This window comes from Carassius auratus, chromosome 14, assembly GCF_003368295.1.
Source record: "Carassius auratus strain Wakin chromosome 14, ASM336829v1, whole genome shotgun sequence".
In the NCBI taxonomy this organism is placed as follows: Eukaryota; Metazoa; Chordata; class Actinopteri; order Cypriniformes; family Cyprinidae; genus Carassius; species Carassius auratus.
In genome coordinates this window covers 7,153,042-7,177,205 of record NC_039256.1, presented here as the reverse complement: position 1 = coordinate 7,177,205, position 24,164 = coordinate 7,153,042, and the positions used below count along the sequence as shown (strand labels likewise).

Here is a 24,164-nt window from a genome sequence, read left to right as displayed (position 1 = left end):
CAGAAATCCTTTTAACAATCTTATTTTCTACCAAATAAACCCCATTTATTATCATCATCATTATTATTATTAATGTTGAAAAGAGCTGAGAATATTTTTCAGTTTTTGTAGGGGGAATAAATCGAAAGAACTGCATTGTTTTTACATTTGTTAGAGTTATCTCTATTTGTCACATTTATATTATTTACATCAAGCTTTTGAATGGTATAGTATTGTATACTGTTATTGAAACTTCATAATGTTTCACTTGATTATACATTTAGTCAGGAATTATAGTTTGGAAAAAGTATTTGGAAAAAGTCTAACTAGTATTAATGTTTACACTTTATGTGAAAACTAGTACAAATAAATAAAAAGAGACTTACTCATGTTTATGATCTCTGCTGAATAAAGAGCTTCATTCTTTTTTCTGAGGAAATCCATTTCTCAAATCCTCAACTGTCGGGTCTCGGGGCTAATCACCTGCCTTTTGTGTGTGTTTGGGTCTCTTGTCAGCTCACCGCGTCTACCTGTTCGAGTTTTCCCCGCCCTCCTTGTTTCAGTGTTGTGAACCCTAATTACTCACCACCTGTTTTCTATGTTCTTCTAATTTTATCCCCTTATCAGTCCCCGTGTTTCTCTGTCTATTGTCAGACTGTTGTTACTCGTACCAATAGCTCCGATCTTCTAGTTATTCTTGGCACTCACCTTTGTCGTGTCTTGTCCTCAGGCTCCAGTGTGTTTAGCTGTTTTCTCTGCCCCCTGTTCCCCAGCGCAGAGCTCTTGGAAGCTTCAGTGTCATCCCTCCGGTCTCAGTGGTCGTACAAATAACTGTGGAACGTTACTCATCGGGTTGATTCTTCTGCTTCGACTATACTCCCAGTCACTACGAGTAATCCTGTGAACGTGACTCATCTGATCTGCCTCCTCTGCTTTAAATAAAGCCTTGCGTAAGCCCGCATCTGAATCCTGCCCATTTTCTCCTGACAGAACAGTCTGACCAGATCATGGATTCAGCGGGATCTGATCCACTCCGCTCGGCTCTCGTGCAGCAGGGAGTTTTGTTAGGACAGCATGCCACCCAGCTCAACACCACCGCGCAGGATGTGGACGCTCTCAGTGCCCGAGTCTCCGAGCTCCTCACACGGGTGGACGACCTTCAGCGAGAGGCAACAAACCGGGGGTCCGTTCTTCACACCGGTATGGCCCACGAGTCCGAACCTCATGCCAACAATCCGCCGGTCTATGATGGCGATCCTAACGCCTGTCAAGCGTTTCTCTCCCAGTGCTCGCTGGTGTTTTCTCTGCAGCCCCGGCGTTACGCAAATGAGGAAGCCAAGGTAGCGTACGTCCTTACACTTCTTTCGGGCCGTGCCCGCGAATGGGGAATTGCCGTATGGAGATCGCGGGCTCCCTGTTGTGCTACCTTCACTGATTTTAGTCGAGAGATGGCAAAGTTATTTGATCGCTCAGCTCAGGGAGACGAGGCGGCGGCCCAGTTGTCGCGTTTGATTCAGGGGAGGAGCTCTGTCACGGATTACGCCATCCAGTTCCAGACTTTAGCGGCGGCGTGTGGCTGGAATGAGAGCGCGCTGCGCGCTCGTTTTCTTGAGGGGTTGGATTTTCAAATTTCTGATGAACTCGCGGCCATAGAGCTCCCGCGGGAATTGGATAATCTCATTAATCTCGCGCTCCGTATTGAGGGCCGTCTCAGCCGCCGCCGCAAACAACGGCAAGCGCCCGCCCCGTGGCGCCACCTAGAGTCCTCTTCAGCCAGTTCTGCCGGCCGACAGCCCTCGGAGGAGGAGCCCATGCAGTTGGGTCGTTTACGGCTTACACCACAACAGAAGCAGGAGCGTCTGTCGTCGGGGGCGTGTCTATACTGCGGCAGGGGAGGACACTTCGCCCTTCACTGTCCGTTAAAAGCCAGGGTCCACCAGTGAGGCGGAGAGTCCTGGTGGGCACGGTTCTTAATTCAAGCTCTCCCGCAGCACGGACTCAGCTGCCGTTCCAACTCTCTTTCCAGAGTCGGTCTCACACTGGGCTCGCCCTTGTGGATTCAGGGGCTGAGGGGAACTTCCTCGATGCTGCTTCTGCTCAACGTTGGAAAATACCGCTTATTCCTCTGGTTAGTCCCGTATCAGCATGGTCTTTAGCTGGCCGTCCCCTCACCACCATCACTCACATCACCCCCAAGATAAGCCTTCATATTGCTGATAGCCATAGCGAGCAGATTGAACTGTTTATTATTGATTCCCCTAAGGCCCCTTTAATCCTGGGGCATCCGTGGTTACATAAACACAACCCACACATTGACTGGGTCAACAATGCCGTTTTAGCCTGGAGTCAGTCTTGTCACGTGTCATGTTTGGGTGCTGTTTTTCCTCCTGTCTCTGTGTCTTGTGTTCCTCAGGAGGATCCCTCTGACCTGTCCGGTGTCCCCGCGGAGTACCATGATCTTCGGGCGGTCTTCAGTAAGGCCCGGGCCACCTCGCTACCCCCGCATCGCCCCTACGACTGTGCCATTGATCTTCTCCCGGGCGCTTCTCCGCCTAAGGGTCGGTTATACTCCCTTTCGGGTCCTGAGAGAGAGGCCATGGACAAGTATATACGTGAGTCACTCCAAGCTGGGCTCATCCGCCATTCCTCCTCTCCCGCTGGTGCAGGTTTTTTCTTTGTTCAGAAGAAGGACGGCTCCCTGCGCCCCTGTATTGATTACAGAGGTTTGAATGACATTACTATTAAGAACAGGTACCCCCTACCTTTAATGTCTTCTGCTTTTGAATTATTACAGGGAGCTCGGGTCTTCACCAAGTTAGACCTGCGCAACGCCTACCACTTGGTGCGCATTCGGGAGGGGGATGAGTGGAAGACGGCATTTAACACCCCTTCGGGACACTACGAGTACTTGGTTCTTCCGTTTGGTCTTACCAATGCTCCAGCCGTTTTCCAGGGACTCGTCAATAGCGTGTTGGGTGACATGATCAATCAATTTGTCTTCGTGTATTTGGATGATATCTTGATTTTCTCCTCTTCTCTCCAATTACACACCCAGCATGTCAGACGGGTTCTCCAGCGGTTGTTAGAGAATCAGTTGTTTGTCAAGGCGGAGAAGTGCGAATTCCACGCTGAGTCTGTTACGTTCCTTGGCCACATTATTTCTACGGAGGGGATCAAGCCAGATCCCGCTAAGATTGAAGCTGTTGCCCAGTGGCCGGTTCCTGACTCCCGGAAGGCTCTGCAGCGATTCCTGGGTTTCGCCAACTTCTACCGGCGATTCATCAGAAATTTTGGTCAGATTGCTGCACCGCTCACAGCCCTAACTTCAACTAAGGTGTCCTTCAGATGGAACCGGGAGGCGCAGGTAGCCTTTGACATTTTAAAGTCCCGTTTTGTCTCTGCACCTGTTCTGTTGGTTCCAGATCCTGAGGCCCAGTTCATTGTTGAGGTTGATGCTTCGGACGTCGGGGTTGGCGCAGTTCTATCTCAGCGTTCCCTCCACGATGGGAAGCTCCACCCTTGTGCATTCTTCTCTCGTCGTCTCAGCCCTGCAGAACGTAACTATGACATCGGCAATAGAGAACTGTTGGCGGTACGATTGGCTTTGGGTGAGTGGCGTCACTGGTTGGAGGGGTCAGTGCAGCCCTTCTTGGTCTGGACGGATCACAAGAACCTGGAATACATCCGTTCAGCCAAGAGGCTGAGCTCGCGCCAGGCCCGTTGGGCACTCTTCTTTGCCAGGTTCAACTTCACCCTCTCGTACCGGCCGGGATCTAAGAACACCAAACCCGATGCCCTCTCTCGTCTGTTCGGTGCTCCGGGGGGGGAGGTCGCGGCCGAGGCCATCCTTCCTGAGGGGGTGGTGGTCGGGGCTCTTTCATGGGGTATCGAGCAGCGAGTTGAGGAGGCCGGTCGAGGGGTGCAAGTGCCAGGGGAGTGTCCGGCGGGCAGGTTGCCGGTGCCGGCTGCGCTGCGCTCTGAGGTCCTTGAGTGGGGTCACTCATCCAGGTTAGTCTGCCATCCAGGGATTCGGAGGACGTTGTCTGCCATCCGACAGCGTTTCTGGTGGCCTACTATGGCCGCAGATGTTAGACAGTTTGTGTTGGCCTGCCCCACATGTGCCCAAAGTAAGCCGGTCAATCGCCCTCCTGATGGTCTGCTAAACCCTCTCCCTATCCCTTCCCGCCCTTGGTCACACATTGCCCTTGATTTCGTCTCAGGGCTTCCTCCGTCGAAGGGTAACACTGTTGTTCTCACAGTGGTGGATCGCTTTTCCAAAGCGGTTCACTTCATCCCCCTGCCCAAGCTGCCCTCCGCCCGGGAGACCGCCCAACTGGTGGTGGACCACGTCTTCCGTCTCCATGGGTTTCCGGTGGATGTGGTTTCTGATAGGGGTCCCCAGTTTGTCTCCCGGTTCTGGAGGGAATTTTGTAGACAGATTGGGGCCTCTGCTAGTCTGTCTTCAGGGTTTCATCCCCAGACCAATGGGCAGTGTGAGCGGGCCAACCAGGATCTAGGAAGAATGCTCCGCTGTCTAGCGTCCAACAATCCGAGTTCCTGGTGCCAGCAGCTCTCCTGGGCAGAGTACGCTCATAACACGCTTCCGGTGGCCGCATCAGGTATGTCCCCCTTTGAGTGTTCTGTTGGCTATAACCCACCTCTGTTCCCGTCACAGGAACCCGACGCAGCGGTTCCATCCGCCCTGGCTTTCGTCCAGCGCTGCCGTCGCACCTGGGAGAGGGTCAGGAGGATTCTGGTCCAAGCCTCTGGCCGAACCAAGACCGCAGCTGATCGTCGCCGGTCCTCTCCTCCTGCCTATGTGTGTGGTCAGCGGGTTTGGCTTTCTACCAAGGATCTGCCTCTCCGGGCGCCTTCTCGTAAGCTGGCACCCAGATTCATTGGGCCATTCCGCATCACCAAGGTGGTTAGTCCGGTGGCGATCAGGCTCAAGCTCCCTCCCACTTTTGGTCGGGTTCATCCGGTGTTTCATGTTTCCAGGGTCAAGCCGGTGTTCTCTTCCCCCCTTAATTCTGCTTGTAGTCGGCCCACCCCCCCGCCCCCTCGTCTTGTGGATGGATCTCCTACCTATACGGTTAGGAGATTACTCGATGAGCGGCGCCGCGGCAGGGGGTTTCAGTATCTTGTGGACTGGGAGGGGTATGGTCCAGAGGAGAGGTGCTGGGTGCCGTCCCGGGACATTCTGGACCGCTCGTTGATTGAGGACTTCCGGCGGCATCGAGGTAGGCCCCTTCCTAGAGCGTCAGGTGACGCTCCTGGGAGGGGGGGTACTGTCGGGTCTCGGGGCTAATCACCTGCCTTTTGTGTGTGTTTGGGTCTCTTGTCAGCTCACCGCGTCTACCTGTTCGAGTTTTCCCCGCCCTCCTTGTTTCAGTGTTGTGAACCCTAATTACTCACCACCTGTTTTCTATGTTCTTCTAATTTTATCCCCTTATCAGTCCCCGTGTTTCTCTGTCTATTGTCAGACTGTTGTTACTCGTACCAATAGCTCCGATCTTCTAGTTATTCTTGGCACTCACCTTTGTCGTGTCTTGTCCTCAGGCTCCAGTGTGTTTAGCTGTTTTCTCTGCCCCCTGTTCCCCAGCGCAGAGCTCTTGGAAGCTTCAGTGTCATCCCTCCGGTCTCAGTGGTCGTACAAATAACTGTGGAACGTTACTCATCGGGTTGATTCTTCTGCTTCGACTATACTCCCAGTCACTACGAGTAATCCTGTGAACGTGACTCATCTGATCTGCCTCCTCTGCTTTAAATAAAGCCTTGCGTAAGCCCGCATCTGAATCCTGCCCATTTTCTCCTGACACTCAACCACATCACATCTTTTTGGGGTGAATTATGTCTTAATCCTCTCATCGCGAAGCAAACAGTAAAATAAAATAACTTGAAGAACAGTCTCGCTGCTTTTTCTTCTGTGTGGGCGTATTCAAGCCGCGCGCTTCAGTTTGAATCTGAATAGCGCGTTCAGCGCGGGGGCGTGGTCACATTAGATATAATGAGCTGAGATATGAAAAACAGACATTGCGTTGTTTTCATATGGATTACTTTATCTCAGAATATTTGTTTTCGGCAGCACCTGTTTAGTTTAAAAGTAGACATTCCAGGCTTTCTATAGATATCTCTCTCATGTCTCTTCGTTGAGTATTCACGGAGTTACAGTTCATTTTAATGAAATGTTTGTACATGACGATCAGCGGAGACAAAGACTGTAGACAGCGCACCTTGTTTGTTATCTTTATTTTATAAGTGCACAAAGGTTTTATGTTATTATGTCTGTATCCAAAAAAAAGTAGACCCTTTACAGATTCGATTGATGTATTGCTCTTATCTGTACGATTAAAACTGAGAGTGTAATTTAAGTTCTTTTCGGGGTTATCAGGAGAAAATGACTCAAAACGCATATATGCGTTAATCGACTCGAAAGGGTTAAAAACCCTCTTAGATGGGGAGCTAGTTGCTGAAGCACATAGCTATTTCTTATATATAAATATATATATAAATGAACACCAAAGACTTTTGCATTCTCTCTGTCTATATTATGGAAACTGGTAAACATATCAGTGAAATTCCCCTATTAGGGCTTGGGCGCCACGTTGCATTCTGGGACGTGGCGGTCCTGCTGGCAGCCTCGCGAATGATCATACATCAATTCGAACGAGAAGAAGCAGAGTAAGGAGAAAGAGAAAAGATGATAAAATCGTGAAAAGGTTGTGGGATTTATAGGGATACGTTAAATATGGATGCCAGGGACCGGTATGTGGACAAAATCGGAACTATTGGATCCATATGAAACGGAGACTTGCTGCCGCACTTTTGCATAATATATATCTTCGGCTACCTTGTTTGTTTTGTGAGCGCCTACACTTCAGAATAGTTCCGAAGCTACAAGTCATTGAAGTCTCATGTACAGTTCACAAATGGATGGGTATTTTCCTGTAAAATATCCCGTTAGCTCTTCAATCGGACCTGTCAATTCTCTGTGTTGTTGTCCTGTTGCTACTCCTTGCCCTTCCAGCGAAACAGCTGTTTTCAAAGCATCATTTTGCTTACTTGAAAGCAACCTTAGTGTGATGTTGGGCTTTTTAGGATAGCGTGGTTGTTGTGAGAGCACGATTTCACGCCAATCTGTAACTAAAGTCACGTTAGACCTAGCTTCACAAATCGCTTAAAGCGGGGGTGAAATGCTATTTCATGCATACTGAGTTTTTTACACTGTTAAAGAGTTGGATTCCCATGCTAAACATGGACAAAGTTTCAAAAATGAAGATGTACGTTTGAAGGAGTATTTTTGTTCCAAAATACTCCTTCCGGTTTGTCACGTTTCGGAAAGTTTTTTTTGAGTATAGCTCTGTGTGACGTTAGATGGAGCGGAATTTCCTTATATGGGTCCTAAGGGCACTTCTGCCGGAAGAGCGCGCGCTCCCGTATAGCACAGCACTGAGAGCACAGACATTCACTGATCAGAGCAAGAGCGTCGCGAAATGTCACAAAAGAAGTGTTTTTGGTTTCCAGGACAAGACAAACCTGCACAGATTACCAAAAAAAAACAGCATTAAGGGACCAGTGGATGGAGTTTATTTTTACAGAGCATCACCGGAGTTGTGCAAGTGTTTTTGTTTGTTCCCCTGCATTTCGAAGATGCTTGTTTTACAAACAAGGCCCAGTTTGACGCCGGATTTGCACATCGTTTATTTCTTAGGGATAATGCAGTCCCAATGAAAAAGGGTCACGATCGTGTGTTGGAACCGCAGGCGGTGAGTAAAACTACTTCAAATATCTCGGTGTTGTTAATTTAGCTATCGGCGCGTAAGCACATCAAGTAAACAACATGCAATGTTGTCATCAAACTGCACTTTCCACATGTACAGTTTAAAAAAAAAAAAAAAAGACCACATACAGTGGAACTTAGTCATTTTCCAAAACCGCTAAGCAAATATATACAGTTTCAGTACATACTACATAGAGACATCGTTGCTGATGCTGCTCTTGTTAAATTTCAGCCTCTGGATCTGATTCTGGATCATAAATATACGCTGAATCTGACTGTTAGCCATGGTTTGTTTTGGATGTTATTTTCCTCACGGTAATGTCACAGCTTCCAAACGCTCTCAACGCAAAAGCCTACTCGCGAATTTTTTTATGTCAGCAGAGGAATAGCACCAAAAAGATGAATGTTGAAATTTCCCGTATTTTGGATGAGTAACCCAAGAAATTTCCCTTATTTTCAATGTTGACTTAAGCTATATAAATGAATATTCAGATGTTATGGTCTCCATCACGCCTCCAAGCAGGAAAGCGGTGTAAAGTTAATCCATTCTCATTTTATTTTCCCCATGGCGATTATATGTTGCGCTATTTACACCCCACAATACAGCAACGGTTTACCATGGTTGAAATAGATTTTTAATTAATCAAATTAAGACACACGGATGAGAGGGAGTATGTCTAAACACTGCGCAGTAGCCTGAGTAGCAGTAAAGGAGGCTGTCAACGTGGTGGCCACGCCACGTAATGTCGTCACGACGCCAAAGCCCTATTGGCCATAGCCAGGCGGCAAGGAAGTCGACTGGAAGTAGAATTCGGCTGCGAGCTGCCATCTTGTAGCAGAACTTCACTTGCGTTAGCATTCCCATTGACTCCCATTCATTTTGGCGTCACTTTGACAGCGAATAACTTTACATCTGAGGCGTTTAAAGACTCCGTTTGTCCATTATTTATTTCTAAAGATACACGACAATGTATAAAGGGCTCCATTACCTTCTATGTTACATTATGGCCCCGTATAAACAATTTTTGTAAAAAATAGGCTAACGATTGCATCATAACCACTCAACTCTCTGTCGCATTACCATACAGAAAGGAGGAGAAGCTCGCAGGCAATTAACTTAATATGGCGTACTGGCGTTACATTTTAAAATACTATACAAAATAATTAAACAGAATACTTACTCCTGCTCACTCACGACAAAGAACTCCCCACTCAAGCTCGCCGTCTCTGCAAGATTAACGATGGCAGTTTGCACGCACAGCTACTAGAGGATTTACATCTGTCAGACAGGTTGCTGATGTCGTCAAGCTTCATTTGAGTCTGCGCGTCAGAAACGGAAGTGCTAAAAAACGCTAAAAATGGGCTTCACTTTTCTCAATTGCGTTCCAATGGGGTCGCTGTGTCCATTTCTTTTACTGTCAATGGCCATAGCCTATGTTTCTCTATTCAAACATCAGCGGTCAAGTAAGTGCATTTATTTTGCGATCACAAATGCAAACAATACAGTTGAGATCTCACGACAGAACACAGACCGGCTGAACGACGCTTTCATTAGATCGCTCAATTCCAGTTTGTTAGTGTTTTCAGATTATCGTCGGCGGCTCTTCCGCAATGAGGAGTGAGCATGTGCGCATGGTTGCCAGATTGCTTAAAATAAGCAAACACCAGGCAGAAAATGTATCCTTGTAACAGTTGTTTTAAACTCTTGTTATCTGGCAACCGCTATCATTTAACTCTCTTAGTAGAGGGGCGTAGAGCAGTTACAGGTTCCTTTTTTGGACATTTGGCCCGTTCTTTTGGGAAAGTATGCTTGAATTTGAAATATGCGATATTCCCGATATATTCAAATTTTACATCGTCGTCAAAATTATTCCAATAATATCGCTAATATTCGATATATTGCCCAGCTCTAGCTACAACACCAACACTGACGACGCAGTGTTGTTTAATTATTGATTTGTTACCCCTATTTTTTTCTTTTCCCCCCTGTATTTTAGTAGAGTGTGCCATGAAACCGTTTTATTTGTCAACACCCATCAGACATCATATAGTTTGTATTTGGTTGCTTAAACTCAACAAACTACGGAAAATAACTCTTATATAATACTCGCGAGTCAGCTTTATACGCACAAGCTTTGGATGTGACCTTTGGAGAGTGTGAGTACCAAATGGCTTAAAATTCTTAAAAAGGTGTGCAAATTATTATACATTTTTGTGACAATGCAACAATGACCCGATTAGTCAAGTGACAGTTCTGTCAGCTGTCCTGAAATGCGAGTGAGTCTTGTATCGCATCGTGGAGATCACTGATGCTCTGATGAGAAGAGAATTCATGTATTCAAATGACTGATTTAATCTTTTTTGTTTGTGTTGATTTATTTTATTATTCAAACCTACAAGCTATGTTGAATAAATGCAGGAATTTCCCTCATTCTAAACTTGAGAGCTGCAAGATTTATTAAAACCATGCGACACATAGTCCCCCTCAGAAAAGTTTTTAGGCCTGGAAATTGTTGTTTTAAAAATCGCATGGCGTTTCAATGTTATTCATGACCTTACAGACCCTATAAAAGCAACTGATGCACGCTCTTAATCACTTAAACTGGTCCACCAATGTGATTGCACGAGTGCTCCGTTACCTCTCCCTTCTTTAATTGTGTGCCGGATCCGTTGCCCCACTTTGTTACCGGTACCCTCGCAATTTACAAATTAAGTACTGTACGTATTACTAGCAAACGTAACTTCACTGATAACCTACATGGTTACAATTTAATTTAACACCACTGATCTGGCTGTTGCAGATGAAGGGGCCACATCTAGCATTCCAGGTCTCAATCTCAAGTTTGCACATATGTTTTCGTCGTGAACGTTGATCTTCTTTCAAAACAGCCGATAAAAGAGTCAAGCGATAACGCGTGTCATCACTTCGACATGGCATTAGATCTGGCTTTTTGTTCACACAGCGTTCGTCCCGGGTCGAACCCCGCAATGTTACTAGGTCCCCGACCCGGGTTCAATGCGGGAATCAATCCCGGGACGTGGTTGCTTTCACACAGAAGGCGACCCGGCAATGTTCCGGCAATATTGAGGGTCCGACGTGCAGTGTGAAAGGGGCTCAAGTGGAATATTTACTTTATGGCCCATTTGTGTTATTATCAACTATATAAGTGGCCATCAGCACATCAGCACTTATTTGCATCGTAATTCATTGTAAATGCTGCCTTTCTAGCAATCTCAGGATTTTCTGTAGTTGGCAAACAGTTAGATCTTTTTTTTTTATTATTTTTATTTTTTTATTTTTCTTACTCAAATTATTCTTATTGTATTTTTCTAGTGCTCAAACAAATCACTTATATGATGTCTAAGTTTCTGTCTAGTGTTTTATAATTGAAAAAAAAACTATGCATTGGTATGTTTAATGAATAAATAGTTTGTAGAAGCCTTCAATACTGTTGGTAAATATTTTTTTTTATATATATTTGGGGGGTGGGGGTGTAGACATAGTCTCATAAAAATATTTGAGTCTAATTTTTCATGATATCTTATTCAGATTTGAAATATAAACTCAGGAGACATGTGGCTTTCAACCCATTACTTTTCTAGATTGCTCCAGGACGCATTTCATGTATTTTTATATCAAATAAAAAAATATTTAAGTGTGGTAAAAAAAATAATTCAAGGCAATTCAGTGTCTATAACTTTTAATATTTTTGCATTATCAAATCTGGTTTATAAAAAGTAAAGCCCAAAAGTAAAGCCTTCTTTCCAAAGACACCAACATTATGTTTGTAACACACTGAAGTAGGAAACTGTTACAATTATAAGTTAGGTAGAGCACTTTCAGCTGTGAGTCCCATAATGGGGGGTGCTGGGTGCAAATTCCCTTGGATTCGAACCCCCAACCTTGCACTTGCTAAGCATTGCTCTACCACTTGAGATACCGGAACACTTATATTATATTATATTATATTATATTATATTATATTATATTATATTATATTATATTATATTATATTATATTATATTATTCCATAATAGTAGAACAGCTATCAAGGTTACAAACATCTAATGTTGTCTAAACAAAGTCATCTACATCACAGTGATTTCATTAGTTATAGATGCACAGTATTTAATTCAGTAGCCCTAAGTAAAGACAGCTGTCATGTCCTTTGAATGCTATTTTAATACCCTTTAAAGCAACTCCAAACTGGCCTGTAGGGCTTCATGTCAACTCTTCTGCACAAGGTTAACAACACTCTGAGAGCTGTCACCAGAGCATAGGGGCCCTTAAGGGAGGTGGGCCATACCAATCTCCATGGAAAAGAGACATTGCAGGGTATTTTTGGGCTAAAGCACCCATTTGAATGTTGTTTGTTGACCTTGGATCTCAGGCATGAGGGATGTATAACTGGTCTTGCTATCTTGTGTTAATGCATTAGTGTTGTGAAAAATCTAATTTTGGCTGACTCAGTTCATATAACATTCACTGAAGCAGAGTTTGAGACATAACACCATTTACTGGCAATTAATGTTTCAGATTTGTCTTTGTTTCTTTATAGCCAAGTTTATCTTTGTACAGGTGATGTGTGTCTAGTGTTTTTAATGTTAAAAATGACTTGTGGGTATTAAAAGTGCACACCCCTGTTAAAATGTATGCTTTTAGAGATGTAAAATGTGAATAAAAATAATTTCAATATAATTTCAATAATAATTTACAATAAAAGTCGTATAAGAAACGAATAGGTACTTTTTATCTTTCATCTTTCAGTACAATAGTAACTTCAAACACAAATCTAAATCAATAAAGGAATGGCTTCAGAAGAAGAAGAGTTTTTGAAAGTCCCAGTCTGAATTCAGCCAGACCTCAATTCGATAAATAAATGAATAAATAGATAAACGTTTTAAAACAGGCTGTAAACGAGAGATCTCCCAGCAATATGATCAATCTTGAGCTCTTTCGCATCATTTAATGTAGAATAAGAGACATCACAAGTGACAGCTGACTTCATGTTAAACCAATTAGTCAGGATTGTAAAGACCAAATGCTATGCAGTCTACTTAAGACTTATTAATAATTACTATAACTGACGACAAATGCTCAAACTCAAATAGAACTTTATCTTTTATATCTACATAGAGAGAGAGAGAGAGAGAGAGAGAGAGAGAGAGAGAGAGTTTATTGAGTAAAGAAAATATTGCACATCAAACAACCATTTCTTTATTTACCCTTGTATAGCAAAAAAGCAGAGACAGACCAAAATGTGTGCAGCACTTAATTCAATCTAGAGTTACGTTTAGCTGCAAGGTCTTTTTAATACTTTTAATTGGTTAAATATTTGCAAAGCCCACAGAAAAACATTAAGGGTGACCATGACAACAGTAATGTAAAAAAATTATAAAACAAATAAATCAATGAGAAGTGTGTGTGACCGTGTTTCTTACACATTTATGTCAGTGAGCACGTCAAGTTAAGAGAGCTTTACACTTTTAAAGATTTTACTGCATTTTAAGCTCTTATTTTGTCCTCTGAAATGGGTCAAACCAAAAATATTAACGGAGATATGCTAGAAATCTGTGCTCTTTTAGATGCACATGAAAGTTGCATTTCTTCCAAAACCAACCCCCCCTGCAGAGGGCATCGCAACCCACTCCTCGCAACCCTGCTTACATGATCATTTTTTTACATCCCAGAAAGCACTTTTAAGCAGGGGTGTGTAGACTAGCTTGATTTCCTACCTGTTTTTCCTAACAATGACACATAGAATAAAACAATTCACTTTAGCTACACCTTGGCAACCTCCCACAATGTCAATTTTTTCAATGAGCCTGAGTTGGTCAAATAAGTCAGAATTCTTCGCCATTGATTATAATGTTTTATCTGATCGTTATTATGCAGATATATTTTTATAAACTGCATTTTAGTTAACATTTACAGTACTACTTGATTTGAAACAACTACAATACAAATATAAGACCTATTAGTAAAACAAGCCTCCTGGAGAGGGGAACACAATAGCTGTAGTGGTCAACAATAGGATCATGCATGTCAGCGTTACTGTTTTGGCGGTTTCTAAGGCACATCACCATCACATGACTCGCTGAAACAGCTGCAGCATGTGTAGCAGTGGAAGTCTGAAGATGGCTTACTTGTTTTCTTGTGATTAAATCTGCTTATTTTGGCACCCTCTTGAAGTGTTCCTCCCTAACACAAAAGTATTGTGAAGGGGACTTTTTCAAACAGAAAAAAAGCAGAGGAAGGACCTATTCAGATACAGCACTCTGTTTTACCCATTTTAGAACCTTGCTTCCAAGTCATGCTAGTCACGTAGATATTGCTCTGTTCAGGACCTTTCAACACCTACTCTCTTTGGCAAAAACCATACATGTTCATATAATATGGGGTGTCTGTGTGTGTGTGTGTGTGTGTGTGTGTGTGTGTATTTATATGTATTTATTTATATTTTATATGTATATATTTATATATATGTATATATGTATATATATATATATATATATATATATATATATATATATATATACACACACACACAAATACGGGTGCATCTCAGTAAATTACAATGTTGCTGAAAAGTTTATTTATTTATTCATTTATTTCAGTAATTTAACTCAGATTGTGAAACTTGTGTATTAAATGAATTCAGTGCACACAGACTGAAGTAGTTAAAGTCTTTGGTTCTTTTTATTGTGATGATTTTGGCTCACATTTAACAAAAACCCACCAAGTTACTATCTCTACTAATTAGAATACTACAGAAGACCAATAAAATAAAAAAAACTTTTTTGCTGAATTGTTGTCCTTCTGGAAAGTATGTTCATTTACTGTACATGTACTCAGTACTTGGTAGGGGCTCCTTTTGCTTTAATTACTGCCTCAATACAGCGTGGCATGGAGGTGATCAGTTTGTGGCACTGCTGAGGTGGTACTGAACCCCAGGTTTCTTTGACAGTGGCCTACAGCTCATCAGCATTATTTGGTCTGTTGTTTCTAATTTTCCTCTGGACAATACCCCATAGATTCTCTATGGGGTTCAGGTCTGGTGAGTTTGCTGGCCAGTCATATAACCAACTTTTGGTGCTTTTGGCATTGTGGGCAGGTGCCAAATTCTGCTGGAAAATGAAATCAGCATCTTCAAAAAGCTGGTCAGCAGAAGGAAGCATGAAGTGCTCCAAAATTTCTTGGTAAACGGGTGTAGTGACTTTTCAAAAAACACAATGGACCAACACCAGCAGGTGACATTGCACCCCAAATCATCACAGATTGTAAAAACTTAACACTGGACTTTAAGCAGCTTGGGGCTATGAGCTTCTCCACCCTTCCTCCAGACTCTAGGACCTTGGTTTCCAAATTAAATACAAAACTTTCTTTCATCTGAAAAAAAGGACCAATGGCAACAGTCCAGTTCTTCTTTTCCATAGCCCAGGTAAGACACTCTGATGTTGTCTGTGGTTGACACGTCTGTGTGTGGTGGCTCTTGATGCCTGGACTCCAGCCTCAGTCCATTTCCTTGTGAAGTTCACTCAAATTCTTGAATCGATTTCGCTTGACAATCCTCATAAACCTGCGGTTCTCTCGGTTGGTTGTGCATCTTTTTCTTCCACACTTTTTCCTTCCACTCAACTTTCTGTTAACATGCTTGGATACAGCACTCCGTGAACAGCCAGCATCTCTGTCAATTAATGTTTGTGGCTTACCCTCCTTGTGAATGGTGTTCATGATCTTCTTCTGGACATATATACACACACACACTGCCTTCCATAAGAATTGGGAGAGTAATGACAAAATTGCTCTGTTTGCTGTTTAGTCAAGACATGAATATGAAAGTGACGTGACATACAGCCAAGTATGGTGACCCATACTCGGAATTCATACTCTGCATTAAACCCATCCAAAGTGCATACACTCAGCAGTGAACACACACAAACCGTGAACACACACCTGGAGCAGTGGGTAGCCATTTATGCTGTGACGCCCGGGAAACAGTTGGGGGTTCAGTGCCTTGCTCAAGGGCACCTCAGTCGTGGTATTCTCATAAAAATGACTTCCCATAAATATGATATATATACACACACATACATACATACATACATACATAGAGACATATAATAGGAGACAAAACTACAGAATGTCATATTTTATTATTAGCGGTTTCAACATACATACATATTTAACCAAATAAAAAGGACAGCACTTTTAGAATTCATGCCACTATTTGAAGTGAGCATAAGATTATTTACTATTTTTTAGTTGCAGATCCCTTGCGTGCAATCACAGCAGTGAGTCTGCAGCCCATAGACATCATCAGACTCTTGATCTTATCCTTTGAAATGCTTTCCCCAGCATTTAATGCAGCCAGTTCCAACTGTTACTTGTTTTGGGGAGTTTCTGCCACTACCAGTCTCCTCCGACACTACCTCCACCATGCTTTACAGATGACATTGTATGCTTAGGATAATTTACACTTTTGCTTTCCAATCACTTAGATAAAGGTTCATCTTTGTCTCATCTGTTCATATAACTCAGTTCCAAATATCTACTGGCTCACCTTTGTGCTTTTTTGCAAACTAATCTTGCCTTTCTATTTTTGGAGCTGATCAGAGGTTTGTATCTTGCAGTGTAACCTCTGTAATTCTGTGTAAAACTCTCAATAGATTGTTATAGCATCACCCCAGCTTTCTGGAGGTTTTTGGTGGTTTAACAGATATGTATTTTAGCGTTCATTTTCACAGCTTTTAAGATCTGTCTGTCATCAACTGCTGTTGTTTTTCTCAGCCAATCAGGTTGTTGTTGGTTGCTGATGTCGCAGGTAGTTTCCAAAGTCTTGATTTCTCCATGCCCTTTGTCCAGTGCCCCTGGAGGCAATCATGACCTAATTGATAGAAAGTCGGACTTGTAACAGAAAGGTTGCATTTTGAGTCTCAGGTCCGGCAGGGAATGTGAGGAAAGTGAATAATCAGTGCTCTCTCCACCTTCAATACCCCGAACTGCTCCTCAGGAACTGCAGCATTGGTTGGCCACTGCTCAGGTGTGTGTTCATGGTGTTCATTTGTTCACAACTCACTGCTGTGTGTGTGTGCGCACTTGGATGAGTGAAATGCAGAGCACACACCATACTTGGCCACACGTCACGTCCTTTCCTTTCTTTTGTTTTTACTATAGCAATTGACTTCCTCTTTTCCCTTAGAAGTCAGCTCCCTTGTCTTCATCCTGGTTTGTGTGAGTCGTCATTGAATGCAAGACTGAAAATGCAGAATCAATGGATATAACTGATACGACACAGTTCCTGCTTTTAATATCTGAACAATTAATGCAACAAGACAGAGCTGATCGCTTAAAAAGACCTATGAGGAAACTGTTCCAATACTTAAGCTCACATAAAGTAGAGGGATGAAACTCTAAAAGTGCTGATCTTCTTAGCTGGTAAATATGTTAGTGTTGAATCACCCAAATAACAATTTTGACATTCTGTAATTTTGTCTCATATTCATATTTTAATAATATTTCTTTACTCCACAGCAAACAGAGCAATTTTGTCTTTACTTTACCACTACTTATGAAGGCACTACACACACACACACACACACATACATATTATATATACATATATATATATATATATATATATATATATATATATATATATACACACACACACACACACACACACACACACACACACACACACACACTGAACAAAATGATAACTGCAACACTTTTGTTTTTGCCTCCATTTTTCATGAGCTGAACTCAAAGATCTATTAATAATAATAATAATAATAATAATAATTCCTTACATTTATATAGCGCTTTTCTAGGCACTCAAAGCGCTTTACATAGACAGGGGGGTATTTCCTCATCCACCACCAGTGTGCAGCATCCACCTGGATGATGCGACGGCAGCCATATTGCGCCAGAACGCCCTCCACACACCAGCTTACTGATGGAGAGGAGACAGAGTGATGAAGCCAATCAGCGGATATGGGGATTGTTAGGAGGCCATGATGGTCAGAGGCCAATGGGCGAATTTAGCCAGGATGCCGAGGTCACACCTCTACTCTTTTCCTATTACTTTTTCTATGTAGACAGAAGGCATATTTCTCTCAAATATGGTTCACAAATCTGTCTAAATCTGTGTTAGTGAGCACTTCTCTTTGCCAAGATACTCCACCCACCTCACAGGTGTGGCATATCAAGATGCTGATTAGACAGCATGAATATTGCACTGGTGTGCCTTAGGCTGGCCACAATAAAAGGCCACAAATGTACAGTTTTACTGTATTAGGGGGTCAGAGGGTTCCGAAAACCATGTGATGTGACCATCATTTGTCTCACACAGTGAAACACATGTCCTTCACATAGAGTTGATCAGGTTGATGATTGTGTGAAATGTTGGTCCACTCCTCTTCAATGGCTGTGCGAAAGTTGCTGGATATTGGCAGGAACTGTAACACGCTGTCATATGCCGATCTAGAGCATCCCAAACATGCTCAATAGGTGACATGTCCGGTGAGTATGCTGGCCATGCAAGAACTGGGATGTTTTCAGCTTCCAGGAATTGTGTACAGATCCTTGCAACATGGGGCTGTGCATTATCATGCTGCAACATGAGGTGATGGTCGTGGATGAATGGCACAACAATGGGCCTCAGGATCTTGTCAATGTATCTCTGTGGATTCAAAATGCCATCAATAAAATGCTCCTGTGTTCGTTGTCCATAACATATGCCTGTCAATACCATAACCCTACTGCCACAATGAGCCACTCGATCCACAACACTGACATCAGCAAACCACTCACCCACACGACACCATAGACGCTGTCTGCCATCTGCCCTGTACAGTGAAAACCTGTATTCATCCGTGAAGAGAACACCTCTCCAAAGTGCCAGACGCTATCGAATGTGAGCATTTGCCCACTCAAGTCGGTTACAACGATGAACTGTCCAATGAGGATAATGAGCATGCAGATGAGCTTCCCTTAGACAGTTTCTGAGTTTGTGCAGAAATTCTTTGGTTATGCAAACAGATTGTTGCAGACGCTGTCCAGGTGGCTGGTCTCAGACGATCTTGGAGGTGAAGTTGCTGGATGTGGAGGTCCTGGGCTGGCATGGTTACACATGGTCTGTGGTTGTGAGGCCATTTGGATGTACCGCCAAATTCAATTAAATTCAACCATTCAATTCATAGGCAACAGCTCAGGTGGACATTCCTGCAGTCAGCATGCCAATTGCACACTCCCTCAAAACATGTGACAGCTGTGGCATTGTGCTGTGTGATAAAACTGCACATTTTGTAGTGGCCTTTTATTGTGGCCAGCCTAAGGCACACCTGTGCAATATTCATGCTGTCTAATCAGCATCTTGATATGCCACACCTGTGAGGTGGGTGGATTATCTCGGCAAAGGAGAAGTCCTCACTAACACAGATTCAGACAGATTTGTGAACAATATTTGAGAGAAATAGCCCTTTGTAAACATAGAAAAAGTTTTAGATCTTTGAGTTCAGCTCTGAAAAATGTATACGTTCATCTCTGTATTTTGTTGCTCACACATGTAAATAACATAAATCAGTCCAGTTGCAGTAAAATGGAATAGCAGCATTTCTACTAGGTGATAAATTTCTACTATCATACTGCCAAGCCCAGTGTATTACAGCACATGTAAGTGAAATATAGAGATCAAAAAAAGAGAGTACCATAGGGAGACTACATCAACAGGTATGAGTGCAAGTCTACCCACTGAAAAACAGTAGCACAATTTACCCCAACAAAACTGCAAAGATGAATGGCTGACAAGGTGTTAATAGCAGGTCACAAATTCTTTATTGAATTTGAATTTAATTGAATTTGAATTTAACATTACGTTATAGTTTCCCTGCAAACTGCTAAAATTATGAAGGGAAATGAGCCTTTGGTTTTATAGTTTCTGGTCACCTTTTGCTCCTCTACCCAGGCCCAACATCCATGCATATTATCCCTTTTTCTCTTCTTCCGTTCAGCCTTTCACTGCAAACCATGACATCAGTTTCATCCATGTGTGGGAAAAAATCTGGGCCCCTCTCTTCTGAAAGGGACACTGATACAAGCCGAGTGCTGTGTACAGGGGCTATTTTAAGAAGCTGTAAATATAGGAACTTCCTCTGTGTAAGGGTATCTCATATCTCAAATGATCGTTTTACATTATTAACAACAAGCTCCAAGCACAGTAAGCTGTGCTGCCATATGTTTGACTTTGTACTCACTAACTGGGACAAACCAGTTGCCCTGAATGATTTTAAACTAAACATATAGGCCTAATTATGTTAATGCTATGACTGTTTTCTTGCTCCGTTTTAGATGAGGATTGTGAGGACAGTTAAAAGTCAGTTAATGTCAACATAAATTTGACCCTATTTACTTTCTTAATACATGTTTGAGACAGGCACCCCAAGAATATGCATAGTCTCAAGCTTTTCACTGGAAACTATCTGAGCTGTGTACATATATATATATATATATATATATATATACAGTGAGGATCGAAAGTTTGGGCACCCCTTCCAGAATCTGTGAAAATATGAGTAATTTTCAAAAAATAAGAGAGATCATACTAAATGCATGTTATTTGTATTTCCTTCTGGAGCATCAGTGAATGTTTGAACCTTTTTAAATAGTTGTGTTTGAGTCCCTCAAATGTCCTCAGTCTGATAAGATGCATCTCAAAATCATAAAGTCACTGCTGGAAAGTGTTCAAATATGCAAAGATACTGGAAAACTGAAGAATCTGCAGGAGCTTAAAGATTTTTCTGAAGAACGCTGCTCAGTTTAACTGTTCAGAACAAACAAGGGACTCATGCACAACCATCACAAAACAGAAAGACAGTCAAGGATCATCAGGTAACAGAACACAGTACTAAGAACCAAGGGTTCCCAAACTTTTGATTGGGGTTATTTTAATAATTTCAGCATTTTTTTTGTCTTGTGGAATAAATGTTAAAATATTTTATGCACAATATCTTACTCAGGACAGTACTAAAATAAAATGCACTTAGTATGATCTCTCTTATTTTTTTAAAATTACTCATATTTTCACAGATTCTGCAAGGGGTGCCAAAACTTTCGATCCCCACTGTGTATATATATATATATATATATATATATATATATATATATATATATATATATATATATATATTTCACATGGATAAAATTCCACCCATCACATCACAGAATTAAACAGGTGGTATGTCATTCCATGTTCATTTTAAAAACACGTTTAAATGCAACAATATTTAACATTTAATTGACATTAAGGGAGGCACTTTACTTTTTAGTCTGCAAATATAGATTATTATATGCTGCTAGCTGTCACTGCGTTGTTTCCTCTTTATGCACATGTTTGTGGTGTCTACCACCAGTGTCTGGTCTTTATCACTCACTGTATGACACTTTCATGAACCCTGCTCTAGGATGTGTTAATCCTCACTAAACTTTGTGACTGTTTGCCTGACTATCAAACAATACCTGCTACAAACCAGGGCCAATAAAGGATAGCTGGCCTATGTCTTGGATGATTTGTTTGATTTGTTTATTTCAAGAATTAAAATATATATCCTCCTTTAAGGTATATCCTCTCCCTTTAAGGTATACAATAAATCTGATACTCTTTAAACATTTTTATTTTACAACACACTTTTTGTTTTTTGCTTTTGGCAGACTGGCCTGTGACTCAGTGGATGATGGAATGCAGACAAACTACTCATCTGACTTGAAGCCAAGTGCCTTTAAACAATGCATGTATGTTCAAAGAGTTGTTACTCAGTTTAAACAAATGAAAAATGCATGTTTGGGCCCTGCATCTGTGGTTTTCAGCACGAAAACACTTAAAACGATGACTACTTGGAGAAAACAAAGTAAACATGAAAGTATTTAATAAAGACTAAAAGAAAGCTGCATTAGTTGTCACTCATTCAAAATAAAGATCACTTAAAAGATTTAAGTATAAAGAAAAGGTTTCCAAATGAACAAAAATGGTCTACTTTTATTTTAAACTGTTAATTGTTGGTATTAGTTAAATATATAACATTCTGTTATTATTGTCCTCATTAGAGTATATCCAACAAATAAAAAATGAAATAAATAGTTAATTACTCAGTTAGATATTAGCTGCCATCTGCTGGTAAGATTTTGCCATTAAGTGTAAACTGCCCTCTAAAGGTTGTGTATAAATAGTATGCTAAAAGATTCACCAGGTCACCATTAACAACTTCAAACTTCAAACTCTGAAGAAAATGCATACTTAATTTCTAAGACTTTTCATTGAAAGACTTAATTCAGATTTAGTTTAAACTTTGATATAATGTTAGTTAGTCAGACCAAATGTTTCTCAGATTCCTCATTTCTGTATGAGAAACAATTGTTCCCTCTCTACTGTTCTCATCAAGGTCCTGGGAAAGCCACAACCTTACCAACTCTGCATAGTTCAGAAGCTCTCTCATCGTGGGAGTTACATTTCCTGTTTAACTCTGGAAATTACTGGAACAGTGTCCTTTCTCATGCTATTTTCCAAAAATGTGGGTCTAATAAATGACAACCCAACAACATTATGAAACATTATAACAGAATGACAGTATTATATTCTACAAATTAATAGAATTTGAAAGAGGTTATAGATTAATAAAAAGGTCACAATTCTGCAGTAGAAACAAAGCTTTTGAATTCCTTAATGTTGTTTTAAAAAAAGAATTAAATAATTTCATAACGGAGTAATAACACATAAGCAGTATGCACAATTGCAAATGTGATGTTTTTTACACATCTAGAAGTCCTGAATAAATACATTTTTCCAAAATGATTTCCCCACAACAAAAATTCAAACGACTCCAACTATGTTTTGTTTTGTTTTTTAGATTTGAAATGATAAAAGCATTACGCATTAGCATAACATGAGTCACGAATACTTTTTTCAAGTAACTAGTAAAGTAACAAAAGGAAGAAAAAATCATTTTAATTTTTTTAAAATAAGTAAGGTGCAGAGGCACTTCACACCCTGAGGCTTATTCATTTCACTTTTGGTGTGAAAGGGCCAGGGGGCCTTTGGTGTTTACAGTTGCCAAAAATATAACTTTTTTGTTTCAATTAGTTCAAATAGTAAGCTAGGTCATCCAGGTAGCCTATTTTTTTATGAATACTGTGAATTTGGACATACTACTCAATTTCACTGGGTTAGGGAATAATCACACATGTTCATATGCAGCCCATAGTGTTTAAATTTGTGACACTTTGTGGAACCGAAACGTTTGTGGATCATGTTCACAGGTAGTGTGATAATTACTGAGTTATTCTGCTAGGATACCTGGGAGGGGAACTGACGTCACACATCCACTAAAACTCACCTTGGCACTAACCATGGCATAAACGGCTCAGAAAAAGTTATTTCCGAGAGAAGCTTTCGTGTCTAATGCTGTTAGATTTTGAACTGTTAAAATATTTTACCATACACTACATTAAAACAAGCGAGACACCTACCTTGCAGACTGCTGCTTTGCCACTGAACTCTTGTCTTGTGAACTGTCCCTCGAGCGGAAAACTCCGCGGAAGATCCGTTATTCCCCATTAGAACACTTTGAAGTTTGACAGGATACGAATCTAACGCAACTGAATCATTGGAAAAAGCCGTCACAGAACTTCTCTGGTCTCGAGACGGGCTGCGGTGGACACTGCAGAGGAAAACCGAAAAACCCGCCTAAATTCAGTTTGAAAGCTAAAAACACCTCACACGTGCATGTGTGTATGTGTCGCGCGCTGTCCAATCGCCGTGCCCGGCTCCTCGCGTGAACGCCCTAACGGTCCGGTCCTGACAAACACGGCCACTCCCGTCAACAACGCGCCGGGGAATGTGTACAAATGTTGCATATATTCGATTCATTGGTGAACGTTTTTAAGATGAATCACTTGTTGTAATTTTCATTTGTAAGTCCATTTCGATAAAAGCGTCTAAATGAATTATGTATTTGAATTGTAGTGGTAGGCTACTGTCCAATAGTTTGCATCTCATTTTAAACTGCATACATAAGATTTTATTTAAAAAACAATTTCGGAGCAATTAATTAAAAACTTTTAAAAGTCGGTATTGCCTATGTATGAGAGGGGTGTCGAGGGATTTCTGCAGCATCATGGAGTCTCCTGAGATGACTGATGAAATGACCTGCCCTGGTTTGAACAGGCTTGATAAATATGACTGTATGTAATGGTTTAAAAGCTACATTTTAAAAGCACCTAAAAGCTAAATGTGGCTGTGTTTAATGGTTTGATGTTAAACATTAGCTCAGAACAAGAAGATGCATCTGTAAGACCTAAATATTATAGTTGTGTAGTATTATTATAATTATAGTTGACACCAAAAGCTGG

At 41.6% G+C, this 24,164-nt stretch overlaps 1 protein-coding gene across 2 annotated transcripts in view; it reads right to left on the bottom strand.

Moving 5' to 3' along the window:
* The window catches only part of neurl1b (neuralized E3 ubiquitin protein ligase 1B), a 70,658-nt gene extending 47,146 nt beyond the window's left edge, over nucleotides 1–23,512 (bottom strand). The window contains exon 1 of one of the 2 annotated variants that reach the window (XM_026279716.1): nucleotides 23,283–23,512. In XM_026279716.1, coding sequence (XP_026135501.1) covers nucleotides 23,283–23,370 — 88 coding nt within the window. In that variant the 5' untranslated portion in view covers nucleotides 23,371–23,512. Of the gene's footprint in view, nucleotides 1–687; nucleotides 745–23,282 lie in introns of those variants that run through there. The other variant, XM_026279717.1, reaches the window with a different exon arrangement.
* Nucleotides 23,513–24,164: the final 652 nt, after the last annotated feature.